Genomic DNA, 22,582 nt, shown 5'->3' with positions numbered 1-22,582 from the left:
ACAAATAGATCAACAATGAAAGTTCCTCTTGTTAAAAAAAATGGTACAAATCAAGCAGCAGCAGTGCAAGCTTCCCTTCCTCCTAGAAAAGGTACTGTGGGGCAGCAGAAAAGCAAGCTTCGCTCGCTTAGAAAAGCGGTACAGCTTAAGCAGTTGCAGTGCGAGCTTCCCTTCCTCATAGAAAAAAGTACAGTGGGACAGCAGGAGTGCAAGCTTTGCTCACTTAGAAAAGGGGTATAACTCAGGCAGCAGCAGTGCGAGCTTCCCTTCCTCATAGAACCATGGCGTGGGGCAGCAGAAGTGCAAGATTTGCTCTCTTAGAAAAGAGGTACAGCTCAGCAGCAGGGTGAGCTGAGCTTCCCTTCCTCATAGAACCATTGCGTGGGGCAGCAGAAATGCATGTTTCTCTCTCTTAGAAAAGAGGAACAGCTCAGCAGCAGGGTGAGCTTCCCTTCCTTATAGAACATGTACTGTGGGGCAGCAGAAGCGCAGGTTTCGCTCTCTTAGAAAAGAGGTACAGCTCAGCAGCAGGGTGAGCTGGGCTTCCCTTCCTCATAGAACCATGGCGTGGGGCAGCAGAAATGCAAGTTTCTCTCTCTTAGAAAAGAGGAACAGCTCAGCAGCAGGGTGAGCTTCCCTTCCTTATAGAACATGTACTGTGGGGCAGCAGAAGTGCAAGTTTCGTTCTCTTAGAAAAGAGGTACAGCTCAGCAGCAGGGTGAGCTTCCCTTCCTCATAGAACATGTACTGTGGGGCAGCAGAAGTGCAAGTTTTGCTCTCTTAGAAAAGAGGTACAACTCGGGCAGCAGCACTGCGAGCTTGCCTTCCTCATAGAACCATGGCGTGGGGCAGCAGAAGTGCAAGTTTAGCTCTCTTAGAAAAGAAGTACAGCTTAGCAGCAGGGTGAGCTTCCCTTCCTCATAGAAAAGGTACAGTGGGGCAGAAGAAGTGCAAGCTTCGCTCACTTAGAAAAGAGGTACAGCTCAGAAGCAGGGTGAGCTTCCCTTCCTCATAGAACCATGGCGTGGGGCAGCAGAAGTGCAAGTTTAGCTCTCTTAGAAAAGAGGTACAGCTCTGCAGCAGGGTGAGCTTCCCTTCCTTACAGAAAAGGTACAGTGGGGCAGCAGAAATGCAAGTTTTGCTCTCTTAGAAAAGAGGTAAAACTCAGGCAGCAGCACTGCGAGCTTGCCTTCCTCATAGAACCATGGCGTGGTGCAGCAGAAGTGCAAGTTTTGCTCTCTTAGAAAAGAGGTACAACTCGGGCAGCAGCACTGCGAGCTTGCCTTCCTCATAGAACTATGGCGTGGGGCAGCAGAAGTGCAAGTTTAGCTCTCTTAGAAAAAAGGTACAGCTCTGCAGCAGGGTGATCTTCCCTTCTTCATAGAAAAGGTACAGTGGGGCAGCAGAAGTGCAAGCTTCACTCACTTAGAAAAGAGGTACAGCTCAGCAGCAGTGTGAGCTTCCCTTCCTCATAGAACCATGGTGTGGGGCAGCAGAAGTGCAAGCTTTGCTCTCTTAGAAAAGAGGTACAGCTCTGCAGCAGGGTGAGCTTCCCTTCCTTACAGAAAAGGTACAGTGGGGCAGCAGAAGTGCAAGCTTTGCTCACTTCGAAAAGAGGTACAGCTCAGCAGCAGTGAAGGCGTCCTTCTGTCCCAGAACTGGTGCAGCATGGTAAGAGTACTGCCAGCTGCCATCTCTTCCATACTATGTATGGTTCAGGGATCGGTGTCATGTAGGATGCATACCGATCTCTGCTGCAAGTGCTTAGTCCACTGAGTTGACAGTGGGGGGAGGGGGGTTAATAAATTAACCTGCGAGTGTTGTCGCCCCTCTCATTCAGTTGCTAGTTTTTGTCAGTGAACCTTATATAGCATTTTCACTGTCTGCTCTTTCTTTGATGTAAGTGATTGAGAAAAACAAATGCAGGAAAAAAGAGTGACTAAAAGGAACAGAATAGGAAAAGTACAGGACCCCATCCATCTATATGTTATATGCCTGTCTCAGTACTGGGATGCCAGTGCATAGTGCAGGCCACAAAATAAGTGCCGTGCGTGAACTCTTGGTGTCTTAGTAGTGGGATAGCATTTAGGCTTAGGGAAGGAACTATGCGCATTATTAGAGCCCCGTCTATGTGTCAGTGCCTAATAGAAATGAAAATGGAGAGCACAGTGAGAGATCAGTGGATGGCTCTCTAGTCGGCAAGGGCTGCATGGAACATGTCAGTCTAGAGCCACACCAATTTCTCACTACTGCATTATCAGCCAAATCAGACTGGCATTGTGAGAGCTCAGGACATGTCTCAGTACTGGGATTGCAATGCTTGCAGAGGTGCATTATGAGAACTAGGTCAATTACTTAGACACCAGTGCACTGCGATGGCCAGACTGTAGGTGCTTTGTATAAGTTGTGTGAATATGTCAGTGCAAGTACATCAGTGTCTGACAGCTCACTATAGAGCTGCTTTTAGTCGTGTAATCAGAGTGCATGATGCAAGTCAACCCCTGTCAATGACAGTACTGGGACATCAATGCATGATGCAGCCCTTGATAGAGGTACATCACGAGAGCCAGATGACGGTCTTGGCATTCCATTGGTAGTGCATGGCACTGATCAGTTTAAGAGGTACATTGAATAAGTTACTCCCCTGATCTCCACCTCCTAGGACACTGAAAAGATTTTGTCAATTACGGTGAGATGCATTTTTGTGCCATTCCTTTCTCGTAGCACCTGTATCTTGTAGAATTAACATGACATCCCCTGCTGGCGGCACCGTAGGGACATGTATAGTCTGGCTTTTATTATACGTTTATTTGATGTTACATACAACATGTGCCTTGGTGTATGTAGCATCACATAAACTTATAATGTATCATACAACAGTAGGCATCCACTTAGTATTAATCTACCCAAGAACCATTGCTGTCTATTTCTCTATCTCACACACAAACTTTTTTCTCTTACCTTCTCCTTCTTCATCCATTCTCCATCATTCATCCGCCTTCCTCTTCTCACAGCATTGCTCCCCTTTCTCACCATTTCTATTCCTCACATGAACTGCACTCCCTTTCCTGACGCCATCTTCTTTTGTATCACTCTCCTGTCGAGATTCTCTTGCTTTTTATCGTCTTTCCTCTCTCCATGTAACTTTTCCCAAGGTTACTTCTTACACACCTTACTATTCTTCACCCTTATCACAAAAACACTCTCTCACCCTTCCTTTCACAACTCCCTGTCAAGCGTATTCTAGACACACCTTTTTGTTAAACATTCTCTTTAACATTCTTCTCTCTTTCTCTTATATCCTCCTCTTACCTACCACCACCACATACTTGCACTCTCCTAATTCACTAAAACTCTGTTGTCGTGCACCCTCTGCTCTCTTACTGCCTCCTCTTCCCCAACCTCCCATCAATCACCTTTCTCGCACACACCCTTTTGCTGCCCCTTCTTTCACATACACTTATTTTAGTTTATTAGGAGTATTAATAATTTGTGACCCTAACCCTGGAGTCCAGCAGAACACTGGAATTAGCAACTGAGTGTGACAGTCTTTACCCCACAGGCAGAAACACAACCTGCCTGTACTCCGCAGTCACTACTCTGACTGCGACGTTACCACAAATTCCTTTTCCACGCTGTTGCAACGACTTGCTTTAGGGGGTGTATTGTTTGGTACCTTGAGAGCTTGCATTAGCTGAAAAGGATTATTACATCCAAATGTGTTCTGAATGTAGAGGTTGTAAACTAGTCTTGAATAGGCCTTCAAAATAATTAAAATGGCACTGAGCTGAGGGTAGCATTATTAGACAACATGACCACCGAAGGCACTTGGAAAGAAGGGACATTGTTTCTTCCAAAGGTGACCACCATGTGCATTTCATAATATGCTGGTTCGCCTATTAGAGAAGAGAAATGTAGTTAATTTGGAGCTACGACTAGAGTAGCTCCAAGTCTGAAATAAACTGGATATACACTACTTTTGTTCCCTAAATATAGGGCGTACATGCTGGTACTCAAAATGAAGTTTCCTAGTTAAAGCTAAAGGCGAACAGGGATACGGTGGTTTGCAAATGACAGCACACACCCATGCTAACCTGTTTCTTGAATGCCACTGTACTGGAACTGGAGAGAACTCAAAAAGGTTGATGAAGCTGTTAGTGTCTCCGATCCTCTACCTAGAGAGGTGGGCCTATGTCGTCTGGACATAGTGGCAGACTAGGCAACTGTGTGAGGAGGCGACGGGGCTTTACGCTCAGTGGCCTTCTATCCGCCCCTCAGCCACTCCACCAAAATATATATATTTTTTTTAAAAAGCTTTCAAGGCTGCTGCCAATGTCCTGGGGAGGTTTTACACCCAGTAATGGACTTCAGCTGTGCAGGGCCTCCAAACACAAACTGGAAACTCCCTGTGTGAAGGGGTGTCCAGCTCATATTTGTTCCACTGTGTGATATCGGCTCTTTACCAGGATACCGCCTGGAGGGAGTCGATATTATGTGTCACACAGTGGCGGTGTGTGAGTTGGCAGGAATGCAGTGAGTGGGTGGTGTGGGAGTTGTGCAAAAATATATTTTTCCTGATGGGTGGTCAGTATCCACTAAGAAAAAAAACTGTTTCTCCGATCTATCTGGGTAATTTGGTATCAGCAAGTGGTGGTTTCCGGCGGCTTCTGACCTACTTTGAGGTATTTTAGTGCTGGCCCAGAGTAGGGTAGATTGAGATTCAGGGCTCAACCTCGCTTCCCACTACTCACTCCCAGGGCACTGTATTGGTTCTGGTAGGAGCTGGCAGGCCCTGTGCTGGCAAGGGTGAAAAGGGGGATCAACTACAACACTTACAGGGGTGATAGAAAAAGGCCTCAAACATCGTGAGGTCAAGTGGGCAGAACAGGGCAGGGAAGGATGATAAATGATTGTGTGCCTGGCACTTTCAAGGACTCTATAGGAGCGGCAGTGATCAGAACACCACTTCCAGATGGAGTGCGAGTGTGCCAAATTGATAACCAGCTCTATCTGGGGCCATTTTCTTAAGTTGGAATATGGTGTCCTTCTTCCATGCCGTTCGCATTTTGCTCCTTTTGTCTTCTGGGTCCATTCATACACCCCAACATAACATAACATGGTTCCTCAGCTTTTGGGAGAGAGCTCATATTGGCAGGCCTGCCATCTTCACAGCATGTCCCGAAGTGAGGTGTGGGCTCCAGTAAAACACCTTCCCTAGCTGGTTAATCATCATCAAAACTATATTTAACCCCTTCGCTGCTGATGACGAGCTCAGCTCAGCTCGTCATCAGCCACGGTGGTTGTGTGCGGATGACGAGCTGAGCTCGTCATGTAACGTGGCTTTTTGTAAATTGCCGCACAGCGGAAAAATAACCGCCGCAGCGATGCGGTTAAACCGCGTTGTAATATTTCATTGCATTTCATTCTCAGACATGTTAATCCATTGACTATAATTACCAAACATTTGAAGACAAAGGGCCAGATGTATCAAGCAAATTCGCATTCGCAAAGGCCGAAATTCGCAGAATTTAGTCCTTTGCGAATGCGAATTTGCTAAATGGAATGTATGAAGCAAAATCTGGTGCAAAATAAGGAATCGCAAAATTTGTGATTCCTTATTTTGCAATTGCATTTAAGGAATCGCAAATTTTGCGATTCCTTAAAGGCAATGTATGTAGCAATAAATATTAGCAAAATGCCCTTAAGGAATTGCAAATTACCAGCAACTTCTAGTTGGTGGTAAGTTGCGAATTCCTTGAAAAATGCACATTTTTGCATTTTTCAAAGTGCCATGTGACACACATACATGCCCTTAGGGCATGTATGTGCACCACATGTGCACCCATGCATATTTCAGGGGTGACACATGGTGTCCTTTGGACACCCTTGCACCCTTGAAATTATTCTCAAATTGAGAATAACTTCCCATTCATTCCTATGGGCCTCCTGGCCCATTGAAATGAATGGGAAATTATTCCTTAATTGCGATTAGCAATTTGCTAATCGCAATTAAGGAATTTTAAGAAATCACTAAAAAATAGCGAATTTCTACATACATCCCAATTTGCAATTCCTAAATAGCGATTACTAAAAAATCGCTATTTGGGAATCGCAAATTATGGCAATGATACATCTGCCCCTTACTTCATTATTTACTTGAATTTAATATTTTCTCATTATTTTGTATTACTCCTTGACTTCAAATTGCTTCAACTTGCTTGAAAACACTTGGCATAATGGATAACTATAAAATGTATTGGTCTGCTAAAATGAAATGAATGGTGTTTCCCCCTTCTATTAGGTCAAAGGCTGTGAAATCTCAAGAACATTCTCTGACTTAAATCTTAGAAGAGATTCAGGCAATACGTATTAATAATTAAACTATCATTAACAACATTAGGTGGATCAATAAAGATTTAGCAAAGCTATCTACAATAGCAAGGGATAACGCAATTAAAATCAACAATAAGAAATGATTAGATTAAGTGTAATCTTTTGTTAAAATGGTTGCACCCATGCTCAATATGATAACTGATCTTGAAATTAGGATTGGAAAATATCAGAGTTTATCAGAGAATATAGAAGGTCAGAATTGTAAGCTCTGTTTTCATACCTTTTTACCCAAACTGCTAATCTTAAAGTTGGTAGACACGTTTGAAATTCATAAGGTGCATCGTGTATCCTCCAGTACAAACCTAATGCTGTCAAATCCAGGCAAATGATCTTCAAAGTACTGCGTTGGCATCATTTCAGTGAAATTTGCAAAGTAGATAGGCCAATTCCTTGACTTCTAGTGGATGGTCACAAAGTATTTATTCCTGTAGACTATGCTAAAAAAGGGTGGAGACTAGTAAAGAATGTTCTCTCCTCAGGCAATGTCTCAAAGATACAGCCTAGCCTATAAATATGGCCATTTGGGTCTGCAATGATGAAAATTTGGAAAGGAGATACCCACAAATGTTTTACTTGTCCATCTGAAGACTTGTAGCATATGTCTCCAAATGTGCACCTAATAATTTATTGCATTATTGGTTTCTCCTATATGTTTTTCATTCTTCTTTCTACTTTAGGCAAGTAATCTTCTGTCTCTTCCTTTGTGTACTCTTCTGCTTTTTATTAATTCTATTTTATGTGATTTTCTTTTATATATTTACCGATCTGTATGTTGTTTGTCTAGATTGTATTTATCTAGTTATGGGCTTTTGTGGTCATATGTAAACAAATGTTCTTGTTTCCAGAAATCGAACTTTACATTTTCATTGGATAGCAGTTATGGATGCCATAGAGAAGTGGAGGATTATGCAGTGAGACCGAATAGGCTACACTATGTAATTTTTTTCACAATACCCCAAATAGGTCACACTAATAAATCCCTGGCTTAGTTCTGGTAGTGTGGCACAAGGCAGTCAGGCTTTACTAGAGAAACATATGTTAAGCATTTCAGAGTACCAACATGGACGATAAGTAATTGACACAACTCTAAAGAAATCTGATACAAATTTATGAAAACAAAGCAGATTTTTATATAAATTTAGACACAAAAAAATGTCCGATAAGTATAACTGGAGTTATGGATTTTTAAAGAAAAGATAAATCAGTGCATCTTACTTTTGCAAAACGATAACATTGCATTCAATGAGAAATCACACTAATAACAATCAGTCACTTGCAGGTCGAGTTTAGGGAAAACCACTGGGTGGTAAGGTGATTTGGGTCCCAGGACCAGGGTCTGACAGGCAATTGAATTTGCGTGGCTTGTAGGGCCAGGTGGCAAAATTGCCTGGCTGTCCCTAGTCCTGAAGCGGGAGCCTGGTGTTTGCTGTTTTTATCTCTTAATCAGTGCTGGTATGGAAATGGGTGCAAAATCTCAACGGGGCAACAGAGGCATCAGGTTGATGGTGCTGTGGGGTTCTCTCGAGGCACAGCGTTGAACAAAAGTAGTGGTAGCTGGACAGGCTACCACCAAGCCTTGGCAGCAGCAAGCTTAGCCTTGGGTTACTTACACGTCCTGGAGTCGGGTGGATAACAGTAGTCACCTGAAGTTACTGGAGGTCAGGACTACATTTCCCACAATGCACTAGACTGTTTAGTTTTGTCTTTTGAGTGATCCCTCAGTGGGCCCGATGGCCAGTAAATCCTTGGTTCTGGGAGTGTGCTTTACCTGCGGGCTGCTGGGGACTAGTACCTCAAGTCCAAGGAGTTATGTTGTTCGCCTTTGGCTTGCAGAGGGCTTCCTCTTTCCTTTGGGACCAGCCTCTGGTTAGGGCAGAGCGGCAGTCATGCAGTTGCAGGATGGTTGCCGCAGGTGCAGGTTATTGCACCTTTGCTTTGTGCAGGTTCTAAAGTCGCAGACTCAGTCTCTTCTTTGTCCTTGGTTGCAAGTTACTCAGATCTGGGATTCTGGTGCCAGGGGAGCCCCTTAAATGCTTGATTTAGGGACATGGGCCTATTAACCCCAGCAGTTAATCCGCCTCTGAGGTAACCACTTCCTGTAGAGTGCGGCAATTTTTCTACCAAGAAGCCTCTATTTTGCCACTTTAAAAAATAGCAAAATCCTTCTTCGGCTGTTAAGACCAGGTAGCCCACCCTAGTGGTGTGGCTAGCCTTCTGGGGCACATGCCTTCTGACTATCTAATTTTGCCGCCTGACAGGATAGCAAAATGTGCCTGTAGCAAGGGGTTAGCTTTTTCCTGCTCTGGGAGGAAGCCTGATTGCATATCAGAGGCGGTGGGTGCTTTGAAGCTCACCTCCTTGATGTGCCACTTCACCAGTCATCCTGTCAGGGAGGGAGGTGACACATCCCACCCATGGAAGGCCTTTGTTTCTGCCTCCTGAGAGAGTTCACACCTCCTGGCAGAAGTTCACATTCCTGTCTTGGCAGCAGCTGCTGTAGGCTGTCAGCCAGGGCACAGGAAAAGCTAGAGCAACCTCTAATGTAGCGGCCTAGGTACATGGCACATTAAATCCGAGTTTAGGATAAGGTCAGGTTTGATGAGATCATTTGTTAGATACCAATCGTGACACTTTTCAGTGAGACTACATGGAGCTGGCAACCTGGGGTGCCCGGGTGCCAGCCCCCAGGAACCTTTATAGTAGCCCCTAATTGAAGGAGGCAACCAAAGGCACATATAAACTTGCCTTCTGGGCTCATGAGACCTATGTTAGGTGTTAATGGAAAATGTTAAAAATAGTGCTGTGACCTTGCCACTCATGGTGAGGGAAAAGTCGAGTTTAAGCAGTTTTAAATGCCCATGCCATCTGCAATGGCAGGTCTGCTGTCATCTGTTTACTTGGTTTACTCAGGGTGGCACAATCAGAGTTGCAGGCACTGGTGACCCTGTGAAAATCCCATGCTCTGGGTACCACTGGTACCACTTGCCAGAGACTTATAGAGGGTTAAAGTCCTTGCCAATTGAGGTTACCAATTCACGTGTATCATATTTAGGGAGTGAGCACTGGCACTGGGGCCAGGTTAGCAGGCTTCAGTGCACTTTCAGAGTCATAACCTTCAGAATTGGACAAAAAAGTGTGGGGATGGCCATACAAAAAGGGCACTTTCCTACAGAGTCTAAATACAATATTCAAATTCTTTCTTTAAATATTAAACATCTGTGTCATTCAGTTCAAAGGAGGAAGATTGGTAAATATTTACATCGATAGAAGATTGATATTTTTTACACGAAACTCATATTGATGATTGCACAAAGGATGGATAAGTATGATTATTTCATTGAATGCTATTAAATGCTAAAATGGGGTAGCAGTACTTTTTTAAAGGATATTAAATGTTCACATTCTACATTATCATAGTGATGCTGAGGGGAGACTTCTATATATGAAAACTAAAACAAATAAATGTATTACTCATTTAATTAATTTATATACACCTGCCTGTGATGAAACTACTATTTGGAAACAGATTACACAAAAATTATGAATTTGCGCTATGTTCCTCTTATTATTGGTAGTGATTTTAATTTAAATAATGATCCATTACTAGATAGACTTTCAACAGTTAAGTTTAAACCATCCAATGCTTATTTGTTATTCACTCCTTTTTACTATTAGTAAGATGGACTTTACATCGCCCTATTAGCAAAGAATTTACCTTTTTTTTATATTCTCATTCTTTGATTTCTGTAATAGACAATTCTTTCTTCATGCGGTTTATGTAACCCTTTGCTAACCCTAAAATGTAAACTATTGATATCTCAGGTGAAGAATTCATTTCTTTTGACCTTGCATTGCATGATCTTCCAGCCCCTCATTCTAAATGGAGAATAAATAAAGAAATTGTTTTAAATGCACAGCATAAATGATATCCCCATCATTATACAGGATGGAAGTAGGATCAAGTACAACACTTACAGGGGTGAAAGAACATGTAGTATGTTTTTCTGCATAATAATATATCAGATATATCAGAGATTATAGATAGGATGCATTCAAACCATTTATTCAAGTCATATCAATATCCTTTAGGTCTAAGGAAAACAAAAATAAAAAAAACTATTGCTGAGCTTGCTAATGATATTGTTATATATGAAAAGGGTTTTTTTCATAACCCCAGGAGACAATACTTACAAGTTAAGTTACAAAAACCGGGACAAAAATTCAATCCATTATTTAGTAAGTGAGCTGGATTAAAAACAATTCTAATAAAAAAGTAAACATGTATTATGGTTCTAACAAGTCTGGTGAGCTATTGACTGATTATTTGAGAATCAGAAAAAGCAAGAAACCAAATGTATGCAATGAGATCCACCACAGTGGACGTATTTACAAGTTCAATGAATATTGCTAATGAGTTTTTATCCTTTTACAGACAATTGTCCACTAACACCTCATCAACTTCTGATCACTTTATTGATAACTTCTAACTATCCTACGGTGTAGCTGCAATCTCACCACAAGACAAATCATCCTTAAATGAGACCTTCTTTATTCGAGAATTCAATTTAGCTATCAATTCTCTTAAATATGGTAAAACCCCTGGCCCTGATGGGATTCTAGCAGATTTCTATAGGGAATTCTCACATATTCTAACCCCAATTCTGATGCCTTTTTATAAGGATTTTTCTGATGTAACTACTATTGGGTGAGGGGGGCATTTAGAGATGTTTTAATAGTTGTCCTCCTCAAATTAGATAAGGTCCTTGTATGCTTCTAATTGTAGACCTATTACTCTTCTAAATCATGATTATAAAATGTATGTGAAAATAGTAGAACATAGACTTAAAAAAATTCTTCCATTAATTATTTATAGTGGTCAAATGGGATTTTTGTAGGGAAAGTTTTCACAATAAAATGCTAGTTATGGGCTTGCTTGGGTTTATGGCTTTAGATGGGGGGAAGAGCTTTTGATAAAGTTCAGCGTCAAATTTTGTTTCGAACCTTAGAACATTTTATTTGGTAACAATTTCCTAACAATGATTGAAGTTCTTTATGTTGACCCTAGAACTAGAATATATGTTCATATTTCTACCTCAAATGATTTTCAATTGTAAATGCAGAAATCAGAAACACTTGTCCAATAATGAGAGACAGTAACTGAACGCAGTTCTAGATGTATATTTATTTAAGTTAAAGCTTGAGAGATAAAAAGCAGGTGGCTTCCAAGTATGCGCCTGCCCGACACAGCTTACACAATCCTTTTATACAATTTGAACTTCAGGGACATATATTGAAATAGCTAAGTCAGACATGTGTACACATAATAGATCTTATAGGTTAAGCTTAAGCCAAACACTAACAGGAATTTTATCAAAGCATGAGTACCTTCACAGGGTGCTGAGGACAGGTGCAGTTTCAACATCTGCTGTTTGTTGTCCTTTTTTTATCTACCTCTTTTCTACCTGATCTTTCGGGTCTTGAAAACAAAGAGGAAGCTAACAAGACTAAGCTGTTCATTGACTTTTACTCTCCTCTGCCTAAGTTCAAAAGTCAGGGTTTGTACAGCTCCATGGCTCATGAAGTCAATGTGAAAACACAACACGTTAGAACAGTTGCTCGATATCACATTTATGCTCTATACAATTTACTAGAACATGACTAGTCATCTTCCTCCTCTTTTATTTTTGCTGGTTATTGAATCTTTTTTTATTTTTGATTAATACATTTCCATTGATTAAGGATTTAAAATTGCAAATGTTAATTTGAAGATCTTGAAATGTATTCATTTATCTCTAGTTGTAATCCAAGAATGTCTAAGCATCTATTATTTACCTTTAATGTCTATTGTAACCCTAACATGATTGCTAACTCTAGTATTAAATGGTGTAGTCATTCTCTGCAATATTTAGGGATTGACTTCAATAAAATCATTAAAAAAAAGTTGAAAAAATTGTGACATTATTGTAAAAAAAAGATTAGGCATTCAATAATGCTCTCCTTCATTTCTCTCATGGTGGGATGGCTATAAAAACTATTCTGATGGCGCCAGTGTTGTATTTAGTATTTATGCTACCAGTACGATTCCCTACCACATTTTTCTTTCCACTTGATAAAATATTTTCCAAGTTTGCATGGAATTATAACAAATCTAGAACATCATGCCAAATTCTTTAAAAAGGTCAAATAAATGGTGAATTTGGATTACCAGATTTTTGTAAATATCATATATCTCTCTTGGTTGGCATGGGCACTTTGTTTAGATGATAGTGTTGCTGAGTCAGAACCTAAATGGCTTGCTATAGAAACAAATCTGGTTAACACTTTTTGGTTATCAGCTTTATTCTCTGTCTCTAACACAAATAAATACCTTTTGTCGCCTGGTAGTCATATGTCGAGAAGAGCTTTTTACAATTTGATTCTCTCTTCCATACTGATATCTCTACTTCACAAAAAAATCTCTCTTTGGCACAATCCATGTCTTAACTTTATGAACAATATATACTTTTGAAATGCATGGGTTAAAAAAAAATTCTTTTCATACATGATATTTACCATAAAGATGCATTTTATTAATTTGAAGAACTTCAAACACATTATCACTTATCATTCCACAGAATATATAAATATTAACTTTTATGCAATACAGTATTACATGCATTTCCTTTGAGGGAACCCAAATAAATTTCCAGATTCCATATTTTGACTTACTGCTTCTCATAATTGGAGACACCTGGGGGGTCATTATGATGACGGGCGGATTGCCTACGCCAGGCTGGCGGTAGCCACTGCCGGCCTGGCGGAGGCAATCCGCCCGACATCCACTGCCCAATTCCCCCCCGCCATATTAGGATGGCGGGGGGGACTCCGGCGGTGTAAAACACCGCCCGCCTGTTAACCGCCCCGGTCGCCTTGCGGCCGGGGCGGAAAATGTTTAATATGTTGGCGGTGTCTGTTAGACACGCCAGCCATATTACAATGGGCAAATTGGCAATGCCGCCACGGAAAGGCAGGCATTTTCACTATGTGGGCCCCCTGCGGGCCCCCAGAGTGAAGGATAATGGGGGGGTGCACACGGGGGGTACCTGTGGTACCCCCCACATTTACATAATCAAAGTAGCAGGCACCGCGCGGTGCCTGCCGCTTTGGTTATGCAAATGCTGCATATCATTTTCAGTATTGTGGCGGGCGGTGCCGCCATCCTAATGATCCCCCTGACATCTAAAATTATAAAAACGATTAATTCCACTTACCACTATCACTAAGCGACTTTCATAAATAGAATGAAAAATTTTCTATAAATCGCCTTCTGGTAATATGGAAGAAAATATGGTTAGACAAAACTTTAGGATTATTTCCTGCAGCACTTTACCAGACCAACATATCGATTTTATGTAAATTCTTGACACCTGAAAAGCTTTAAAGAGCTAAATTAATTGAGGCCTCATTGGATGGTATTGTTGTGAAGTCTCTGGCTCCTTATCTCATATGGGATTTAATTACTCACATTATTACAATTTTGAGACAAGGTTTTCAGAAATAATTAAAAAATGTACCTATTTCTGATAATTTTCCTTCAATGATAGCAATTTGCAAGCCAAGTATAGGTACTTCGTGTTCATCTGTTTCCTATACTAAAAAGTAACATTTCCTTATTTCTATGGCTGGTAAACCTCTTACCTATAGTTTGAAACAGGCTGATAATTTAGTTGTACATGCACAGTAGTCTTTGGCTTTTTAACTACTGTTGGACCCGGCCCTTTTGGCAGGTTCACCCCGAGACTTTTTGCTTTTTCCTAGCCTGTTTCTGTGACCTGGTTGGTGATTTTAGGCCTCTGCGAACTTTTTCACTGTGGTACAGTGTAAAGTGCGTGAGCTCTCTGTGTATGTGTGGTGAGTGACCTGCCCTCCCATAGGAATGAATGGGGAATATGTATGCCCATGGTAGTTCCTGATGTGTGGGGAGTGCAGGGTCGAGTTTGGTATGTGAGAACTCGTGAGATTGAATGCTGTGCAATGGTATATGCGGCATGACTGTATCTAGTGTAGAAGAGCCACTTCGATAAATGTTGGCATATTTGTGTAATTTCTGTCTGGCGTGTGATTGGCTGAGGCTGGCTGGTGAGCCTGGCTCCAAGAGTCTGGGAGGGTCTGCCCCGGTGGTGAATGGAGTGTTTAGCATGCTGATGCGAGGGGAGGAGTGAGCCTGGGCCTGCTTGTGGATTGACCGTCTGGTTTGAGGGTCCTGAATGAGGCTGGGTTTTCCCCACACAATGCTGGCTCCACACCCTGGGGTGCGTCTGATGTCCCTAGCCTGGCCAGTGAAAGGAATTCCCTATAACCAGTTCTAGCTGGTTCTCACACTGCCTGCACCCTTTTAGACAAAGGATTTTGGGTATAAAAAGGGTGCTGTGACACTCTAAAAATGTTCTTGTTTCTGACTTGAATCCTGCCAGGGGCGTGTTGCTGCTTGGGCCCAGGGGAATCCCTGGGCCCTGCCCAGCCCCTGATATCTGATGGACTTGTCCTGTGATGTCCTGCATTCCTTGAAGGGACTTTGTTGCTGGACTTCTTGTGCCTTTAGCGCTGGGAGCGCTTTACTTTCACTGTTAAGCGCGGGGAGCGCTTTATTCCTACTCTAGAAAAGGGGGTGGTGCTGAACAGAGTGTCTGAATTAAGCAGACCACTCTTACCCAGTCCAAAGATCAGGGCTTGATCCATCACCGTTTTTTAGCTCACTGCACCATCCCAGCTCAGAACCTGGCTACATGCAAATTAGTCTGTTCCTGTCCCAGTGCATGATGGGAACAGGGCAAACCAAACTACCAAGCCAATTCTTATACTGAGAAGGAAACAAGCTTCCGGGGACCGGTTTCTGGCATTTCAGCCGTCGTCGGCCCGGCTTGCTTGAATCCTGATGGTGCAATGAGCAAGGGACTCACATCTGAGTATACCCTTCCACGCTTATGGTGGACAAAATGATTAAGAAAAGGGGGTGGTGATGAACAGAGTGTCTGAATTAAGCAGACCACTCTTACCCAGTCCAAAGATCAGGGCTTGATCCATCACCGTTTTTTAGCTCACTGCACCATCCCAGCTCAGAACCTGGCTACATGCAAATTAGTCTGTTCCTGTCCCAGTGCATGATGGGAACAGGGCAAACCAAACTACCAAGCCAATTCTTATACTGGGAAGGAAACAAGTTTCCGGGGACCGGTTTCTGGCATTTCAGCCGTCGTCGGCCCGGCTTGCTTGAATCCTGATGGTGAAATGAGCAAGGGGCTCACATCTGAGTATACCCTTCCACGCTTATGGTGGACAAAATGATTCAGAAAAGGGGGTGGTGATGAACAGAGTGTCTAAATTAAGCAGACCACTCTTACCCAGTCCAAAGATCAGGGCTTGATCCATCACCGTTTTGTAGCTCACTGCACCATCCCAGCTCAGAACCTGGCTACATGCAAATTAGTCTGTTCCTGTCCCAGTGCATGATGGGAACAGGGCAAACCAAACTTCCAAGCCAATTCTTATACTGGAAAGGAAACAAGCTTCCTGCTCTAAGCGCCTGGGAGTGCTTTTATTTCCTACTGGGACCTTGTTGACCCTCTAGCGCTTGGTAGCAATTTTATTCCCCGTGTATTTAGTTAATTTACGGGTGCCATCCCGTTTATTTATTTATTTTATCTAGCGAGGGTGCCCACCCCTCGTTGTGCCCCTTTGAATCACAGCCGCTGGCCCGGAGATCGATACCGAGGCGCTGCGCCCGCCTCCCTGCCAAGGGCCGCGCTGCCATTGGCGGCCCTCAGCACAGGAAGTCAGGCGATCTTTGTGGGACAGAGGCGGGGCCTTGCAAGGCCTTAGGGAAGTCCCGCCCGCTGACCGGAAGTCGCCCGAGCCTCGCTGGGCTTCGGGGGTTGAAGAGTGCCGGGTAGGAAGGAGTATGGCGGCCGAGGCAGGCGCGGCTCCGGTGGTTGAGGAGAACCCCGCGCTGCCCAAAGGAGACCTGCGTGTGAGGATGCCTGAGGAGAAGCTGAGCCCGACGAAGAGTCCGAGAGGAGCCCCGCCCGAAGAGAGCAGCCGGTGAGTGCGGGCTGCTTCGGGAGAGGGGAGCAGTTGTGGCTGAGTGAGTCCCCAGGAGGGGGGACTTTATCGAAGGGGTCAGTATTGTCAGAGGGGGTGTCAGGGCACATTGCCGGTGCCCTCCCCCTCCTACCCAGTGCCCCTCCTGATTTTCAGGCACATTGTTGTTGATTCCTGTTGATTGGAGCCCTGAGAGACTCCGGGGGGCATTCTCCTTTACTGAGAGCCTGAGCGAGGCTTGGGGGCATTGCTTCGTTGTAGAGCCAAGAGAGGCTCATGGCCGCCTTTACATTATTTGGATCCCAGTGAGGCTCTTGAGGGCATTTTATGATTAGAGCCCAGAGAGACTCAGGTGACCCATTTGTTTAAGAGCCAGAGAGGCTCCATGGAGCATATTTGATTAAGAGCCTGTGTGGCTCCAACGTTTGGCTATGTGTATTGTCAGACCCTGTGTGGCTCCAATGTTCTGCGCAGTGTTGCCCAGAGCCTGCGTGGCTCCAGCGTGGGCGCAGTTTGCGCCTAAGGGTCAGTGAGGACCCTGTTGCAGTTTTGATTCCCAGCTGCCCAGCAATTAGTGGGCAGCTGCACCGTTTAGGTCTTGTGATTGTCCCAGGTGCCCAGCAAGTAGTTGGCACCTGCAACGTTTAGGTTTCGCGCCAGTGGCGCACCCCTGACTAGCGCTGCAAGGCAGCGCGCCCTGACATTCTGGACACAGGGCTCTAGTCCCTTTATTGGATGGGGGCTGGTATGTGATTTTATTTAGGCGCAATGTGATTATCTATGTGATGGTAATTGCCTAATGTGAGTTTTGCGCAATGTGATGTGGTGCTAGGAAATGTAATGCATTTAATATGATTACGCACCTTGATCTTACACCTCTGAATGTTTTTAGGCATCATGTGGTTTTGCGCTATTGAGTTATGTTCTGGCACCTTTGAATGTTTTTATGCATCATGTGTCTTCCTTGATTTTACACCTCTGAATGTGTTGGTTTATGCATCATGTGTTTTTCCTTCCCTGCACCTCTGAATGTGATTGATGCATCATGTGCCATGTTATTACACCGCTGAATGTATGTTTTATGCATCATGTGTTTTTCCTTCCCTACACCTCTGAATGTTGGTTTTGCATCATGTGTAATGTGTTCTTACCTATACCCCTAAATGTATTTTATTCTTAGGTGGTTGTTCTTTTTAGTACAGGTGGTCCTAGTGAGGTCCTGGTTCCCTGCGTGACATTCTCCTAAGGTGTTTAGGGTTGCGTAGGTGGTACTTACCTGTTCCCAGTAGTTACTGGATGTGATCTATAACTGTTATTTTGTGCTATACTTATTCTAAGTTCTAGAAGTGTTATTTCTTAAAGTGTTAATTCTGACAGTGGCCCATGTGGCCCTGTCCTGTAAATAATCCCTTGTGAATATTGCCCGTGCCAGTTGGCACAATGTACATGTGCGACTTCTATCTGATGTGTTTTTGCAATCCAAAAGTTATTTTATAATAACCTTGTGTGGAGTTCCTTTTGTGGTGTGCTTAGGATGTTGTTGCTGTTGTGTGCTGGCGCAAATGCTTTACACATTGTCTCCGATTTTAGCCTTACTGCTCGTGCCAAGCTACCAGGGGGTGAGCAGGAGTTATCTTGGCGTGTGACTCCCTTGCCCTGACTAGAATGGTGGTTTCTACCTGGCTTTGGCGTCAGCCTTAGCCAGCCAGAAATAGCCAGCTCTAACAACTACCTTTATCAGATTTACTGAAACCGGCTACATCTCATTAATTGTTATAGGAACCTTTAGAAGATTATATTCCAAATAGTATTTTATTGTTTTTATGATTGTTCTAATTAAAACTTATCATTTTTATGCACTTGTTTTTTAGCCTTATTCAACATACTTCATTCTTTTCATAATTACCTTCTATTAGCATCATTTCTGTAATTTCATATATATGTTACCTAATTTTTCTTATAGCAAGATCACATATTGCTATGTGGTATATATATTTGTGGATGTCTTTTTGTGCATTTATAAAAGTTTCAATAAAAATATTTGAACCCTAGAACACCACTTCAGCCAAAGTGCTCATAACAGAAAGACTAATTATTACGGTCCTCCCATCACCCCTGCTAGGAGGTGGGCTGGCTGCCAGTGGAAGATGGGGAACAGATATTGGCATAACAGGTATGAATGTCCCAGCTTCGCATTACACGAGATCGTCATAGAGCAATCAGAGAAATATTAGCATACCTTAGAGAAATCAAGGATGTGTTATGGACTCATATACTTTCTGCGTATTCCGTTTCTTGAAATAGTAGTTCACCCTAGTGTTGCTAAAGTGCCAGTAGGCTAAAGTGTAGTTAGTATTTGATTCCAACAACCAATGGGCCTTTTGCATGCTTAGCAGTTATAGAACGTAATAACTTTTATACAACCTTAACCACAAGACTGTTAACTAATTTTGAGATATTAATAGGCTAAGATTGATTGTGACAAATAAAAAGTAAAAGTGAAAATAACTGTTCTCCCAAGATCAGTTTCATGGTTGAAAAAGGTAGAGGAAACCTGTGTAAAGAGCTCAGTAGTACACCTCTGTGCGTATGGTTCATTGGGCAAGTTATTTCACGCTACATCATAACAAGTAAACAAGGAACAATCATTACAGTGCTAGCATAGTGTGGCATGTATTCTACCTTCCTGTTGGACATTTGAAATTGTTTAATGTTACTTATTGTTACTTTTCTATTTTAATTTATTCAGCTTTTATACAAACAAAGTGATATTTTTACATCACCCCCAGTCAGCGTCCAAACCTACCATTATTAATGTGAAGGCAGTTCTTCTTGGTTGTTTGTTTTTGTAGATAGAAGGCTGTAACTGACTTGTGTATTATTGCTACAAGCTACATAATAAAGAACCAATACAAAGCTGAATGAGCTCCAAATACTACTGCCACAGGAGTTTGCCTTAGTACCCAGAAAACAAACTGTTGATTCAGAAGATAGTGCATGCATTGTATTTCTCCTTGCCCCACAGCACATACTCATGATTGACAATCTTCCCATTAATAGTCACACACTTATTGACAATTACACAATAGAACTGATCATGATACCCAATCATGACTAAATCACAATGTCCTTAATCCTCGGCAACAAAGCCCAGACAGAGAAATCCTGACCAAGGGCTTGATTAGCAAACAGTATTCTATAGTACATAAAGTGGTACTTCAGTTGTACTACCTATAGAAAAATGCAATTTAAAAAATGTCAGGTGGACCCCTACAACTTCACCTCGCCTATTTTTTCTGTGTGGATCTCCACACAAGTAAATATACTATTTTATACTATAAATGTGGGCAAGACTGGAGGAGTAGTGGTAAAATGAAGCCTCATTTTTCAAATATGAGTGGAGTGAAATGAATAATTAAGGAGGGGTTTGGGAGGGATATTCTAATACAAAACACACACACACCGAACAGTAACAACAGTACAATTCACAAAATGTACTTACAATGTTATACAACCCGAATACTGTGTAGAAACAGCCGTTGCCTAAGTCAACCACCCCACATGGCCAACTACAGGTTTTGATAGGAAAATGCTACTGTTGAGACTGGGAGCACTCCTACTTTTATAATCTTTATTCCAATGTTATGTTCAGAAAATCTGATTTTGGCTTGATGCATGGTCTTTCTCATGAATAGGACATGTGCCACTGGAATCAAGCTATCCTGGCTGAAGAGGGGTGAATCCCCGAAACCCGTACTAGGATGCTTGTTTCCGGTCCAGGGTCAAGACTGATTTGCATTTGGCCAGGTCCAAACTGGGGTGGCATGGGGAGCAAAAGAATGATGGATTTAACCCTGATCTCTTGACTGGGGGTGAATATTTTGATTTGTTCTGCATTTCGTCCATCAATTGTGTGTCTTTTGCTAGGACATGCTACAATGCACGTGTTATGAATTTTTTTACAACGCAAAATCCATTACAACGCAATTACTATTCTAACTCTGCTGGTGCTTTACTTTGGGGAATGCGTTTTAATGGATTATACGATGTAATGACATGTGTTTTAATACATTTTGCGTTGTAAAAAATTCATTGTAATGACACACGTAACGTGTGCATTGTAAATTATGTTTCCCCTTTCTCACATAAAACTTCCCAAATCTTATGATGTAAATACAACCCATTGTGTCACATGTTTTAGGTTGTTTCAATTGTTTCTGTTCTGCAGTTACTGGATGACGTGCAAAGCTACCTTTATTCATATTATTACAATAAATGGTGTTCATACAAGTGTAAGTCCCTCCTTTGGGAATTTGCGTATGAATCACTTCTATTTTGGTTTTTGCTTAATGATAATATCCCATATATTTCTATTTCTTCAGTGTGTAAAAATGGGTTTCTCATGCTCTTTCAGATCTTCATCAATTTCAGTCAATATCCAATGTTTAAGGATTGTTCTCTTGATTTTCTCATTCTCCTTTGAAATGTTGTTCATAAATACCAGCCTATTCTTTGGCTTATTCTTGTTCTGGTTGTTTTAAATTGCTGTTTATTTAATTTTTCTCCCAAGGCTTTAGCTATATTAAGATTATCGTCACTGTAAGCTCTTTTCTGAATTTTTTTAAAGCAATATAATATTTATAAATGTTTATGCATTATATTCAAGCAGGTCTGATGCAGTTCTCATTAAACATGGTAGTTTACTAAAAAAAGGAGGTTTTCAATAAGGCCTCTTGGATGATGGCTTAAGGCATGCATAAGGTCATTTCTGTCTGTTAGTTTAGAATAGACTGCCTTCACATGTTAGACTGATATCCAAATATTGAATAGTTTATTTATTTATAAAATCTTTATTTCGGCAAAATAGCCATAAAAGACACATATATATACATACATAAATCAGAACGAATTAGATTCCAGTTTTCAATTCATAAAAATGAAACGTACATAAGCGTTTTTACTAAGAAGGGTCACCAATCAACAATCTCCTTAAAAACGTTTTAACAGTAAAAAATTCATTTTAGCGTGATTCAATTTAGCAACAGAAGTGCACAGCAGGTGAATAGTGTTTTTCAAAATTTCACATATAAATGTAATGTTGTTACGTCTATTTTTCAATACTCTGATATTCCTTTCCAATTGATCTTAATGCCATTCCACATTAGAAAAATATCATCTATATATCCTAATATTTTAGAACAGCCAGTGGCACTGCAACACACTCTAATTGAAATAAATGGAGGCAGAAGTTTAAACTAACACAACATAGGAGTTTAGGTTAAGTTACTCACATATGCTGTACGTAAACATACATGTATATATAGATATATATGTACATAGAATTACAATTTAATTATATGTAAAGTGATAACAGTAAATGTAATATTTTATCATTTTTAAATGAATAATACACTTAATTTAAAAATAATGTATTTATTTTATTGTATTACTTAACGCACATGTGTTACTTTTAGTTTATGTACTGCAGTTTTTATTTCATATTTTGTATATATTATTTTTCTAATTATCAACATATTATATGTTTACATTTTACATGACAATATGTTTAATTATTGCTTTTAAATAAACTATCAAATTTCAACTTAGTTTCCTAGAAGGTGATCTCCACCATGTGGCAGAAATCACAACCAATGGGTCAAAATGTACTAATAGTAACTTTACACATATAGGGCAGATTGTCAAAGGTAAAGTTAGACCAAAAGTCTAACTTCACTACTTTTCAGTATTCACAAAGGTAAAGTTAGACCAAACGCCTAATTTAAACCAGAAGTCTAAAGTTCCTACTTATAAAGTTAGACTTTTGGTCTAACTTTACCTTGGTGAATACCGAAAAGTAGTAAAGTTCGACTTTCCTTTTGGTCTAACTGTACCTTTGTGAATTGGGCCCATAAATTATAAACCCAGTCTTAAGAGGCTCAACAAGCAGAAGACCACATAAACAACATTTAAAAAATATATCAAATTGTTTCTGTCTGAAAATTGTCCAACCTGCTCCACCCCAAAAATCTTTTGGGACTTATTAAAAGCTACATTAAGCTGTATAATGATGACATTGTTGTTGATTTATCAAGTTATAGCTAAACTAGAATAT

At 41.4% G+C, this 22,582-nt stretch overlaps 1 protein-coding gene across 1 annotated transcript in view; it reads left to right on the top strand.

The window, feature by feature from the left end:
- LOC147708856 (uncharacterized) overlaps nt 1–22,582 on the top strand; it is a 632,993-nt gene that overhangs the window by 28,644 nt on the left and 581,767 nt on the right. The window contains exon 4 of the mRNA XM_086925786.1: nt 20,699–20,762. Within this exon, the coding sequence (XP_086781912.1) occupies nt 20,699–20,762 (64 nt within the window). The remainder of the gene's footprint in view (nt 1–20,698; nt 20,763–22,582) is intronic.

This window comes from Lissotriton vulgaris, chromosome 6 (assembly GCF_964263255.1).
Source record: "Lissotriton vulgaris chromosome 6, aLisVul1.2, whole genome shotgun sequence".
Lineage (NCBI taxonomy): Eukaryota > Metazoa > Chordata > Amphibia > Caudata > Salamandridae > Lissotriton > Lissotriton vulgaris.
Note: the sequence above shows the minus strand (reverse complement) of the source record. Positions and strands in the feature narration are given on the sequence as shown.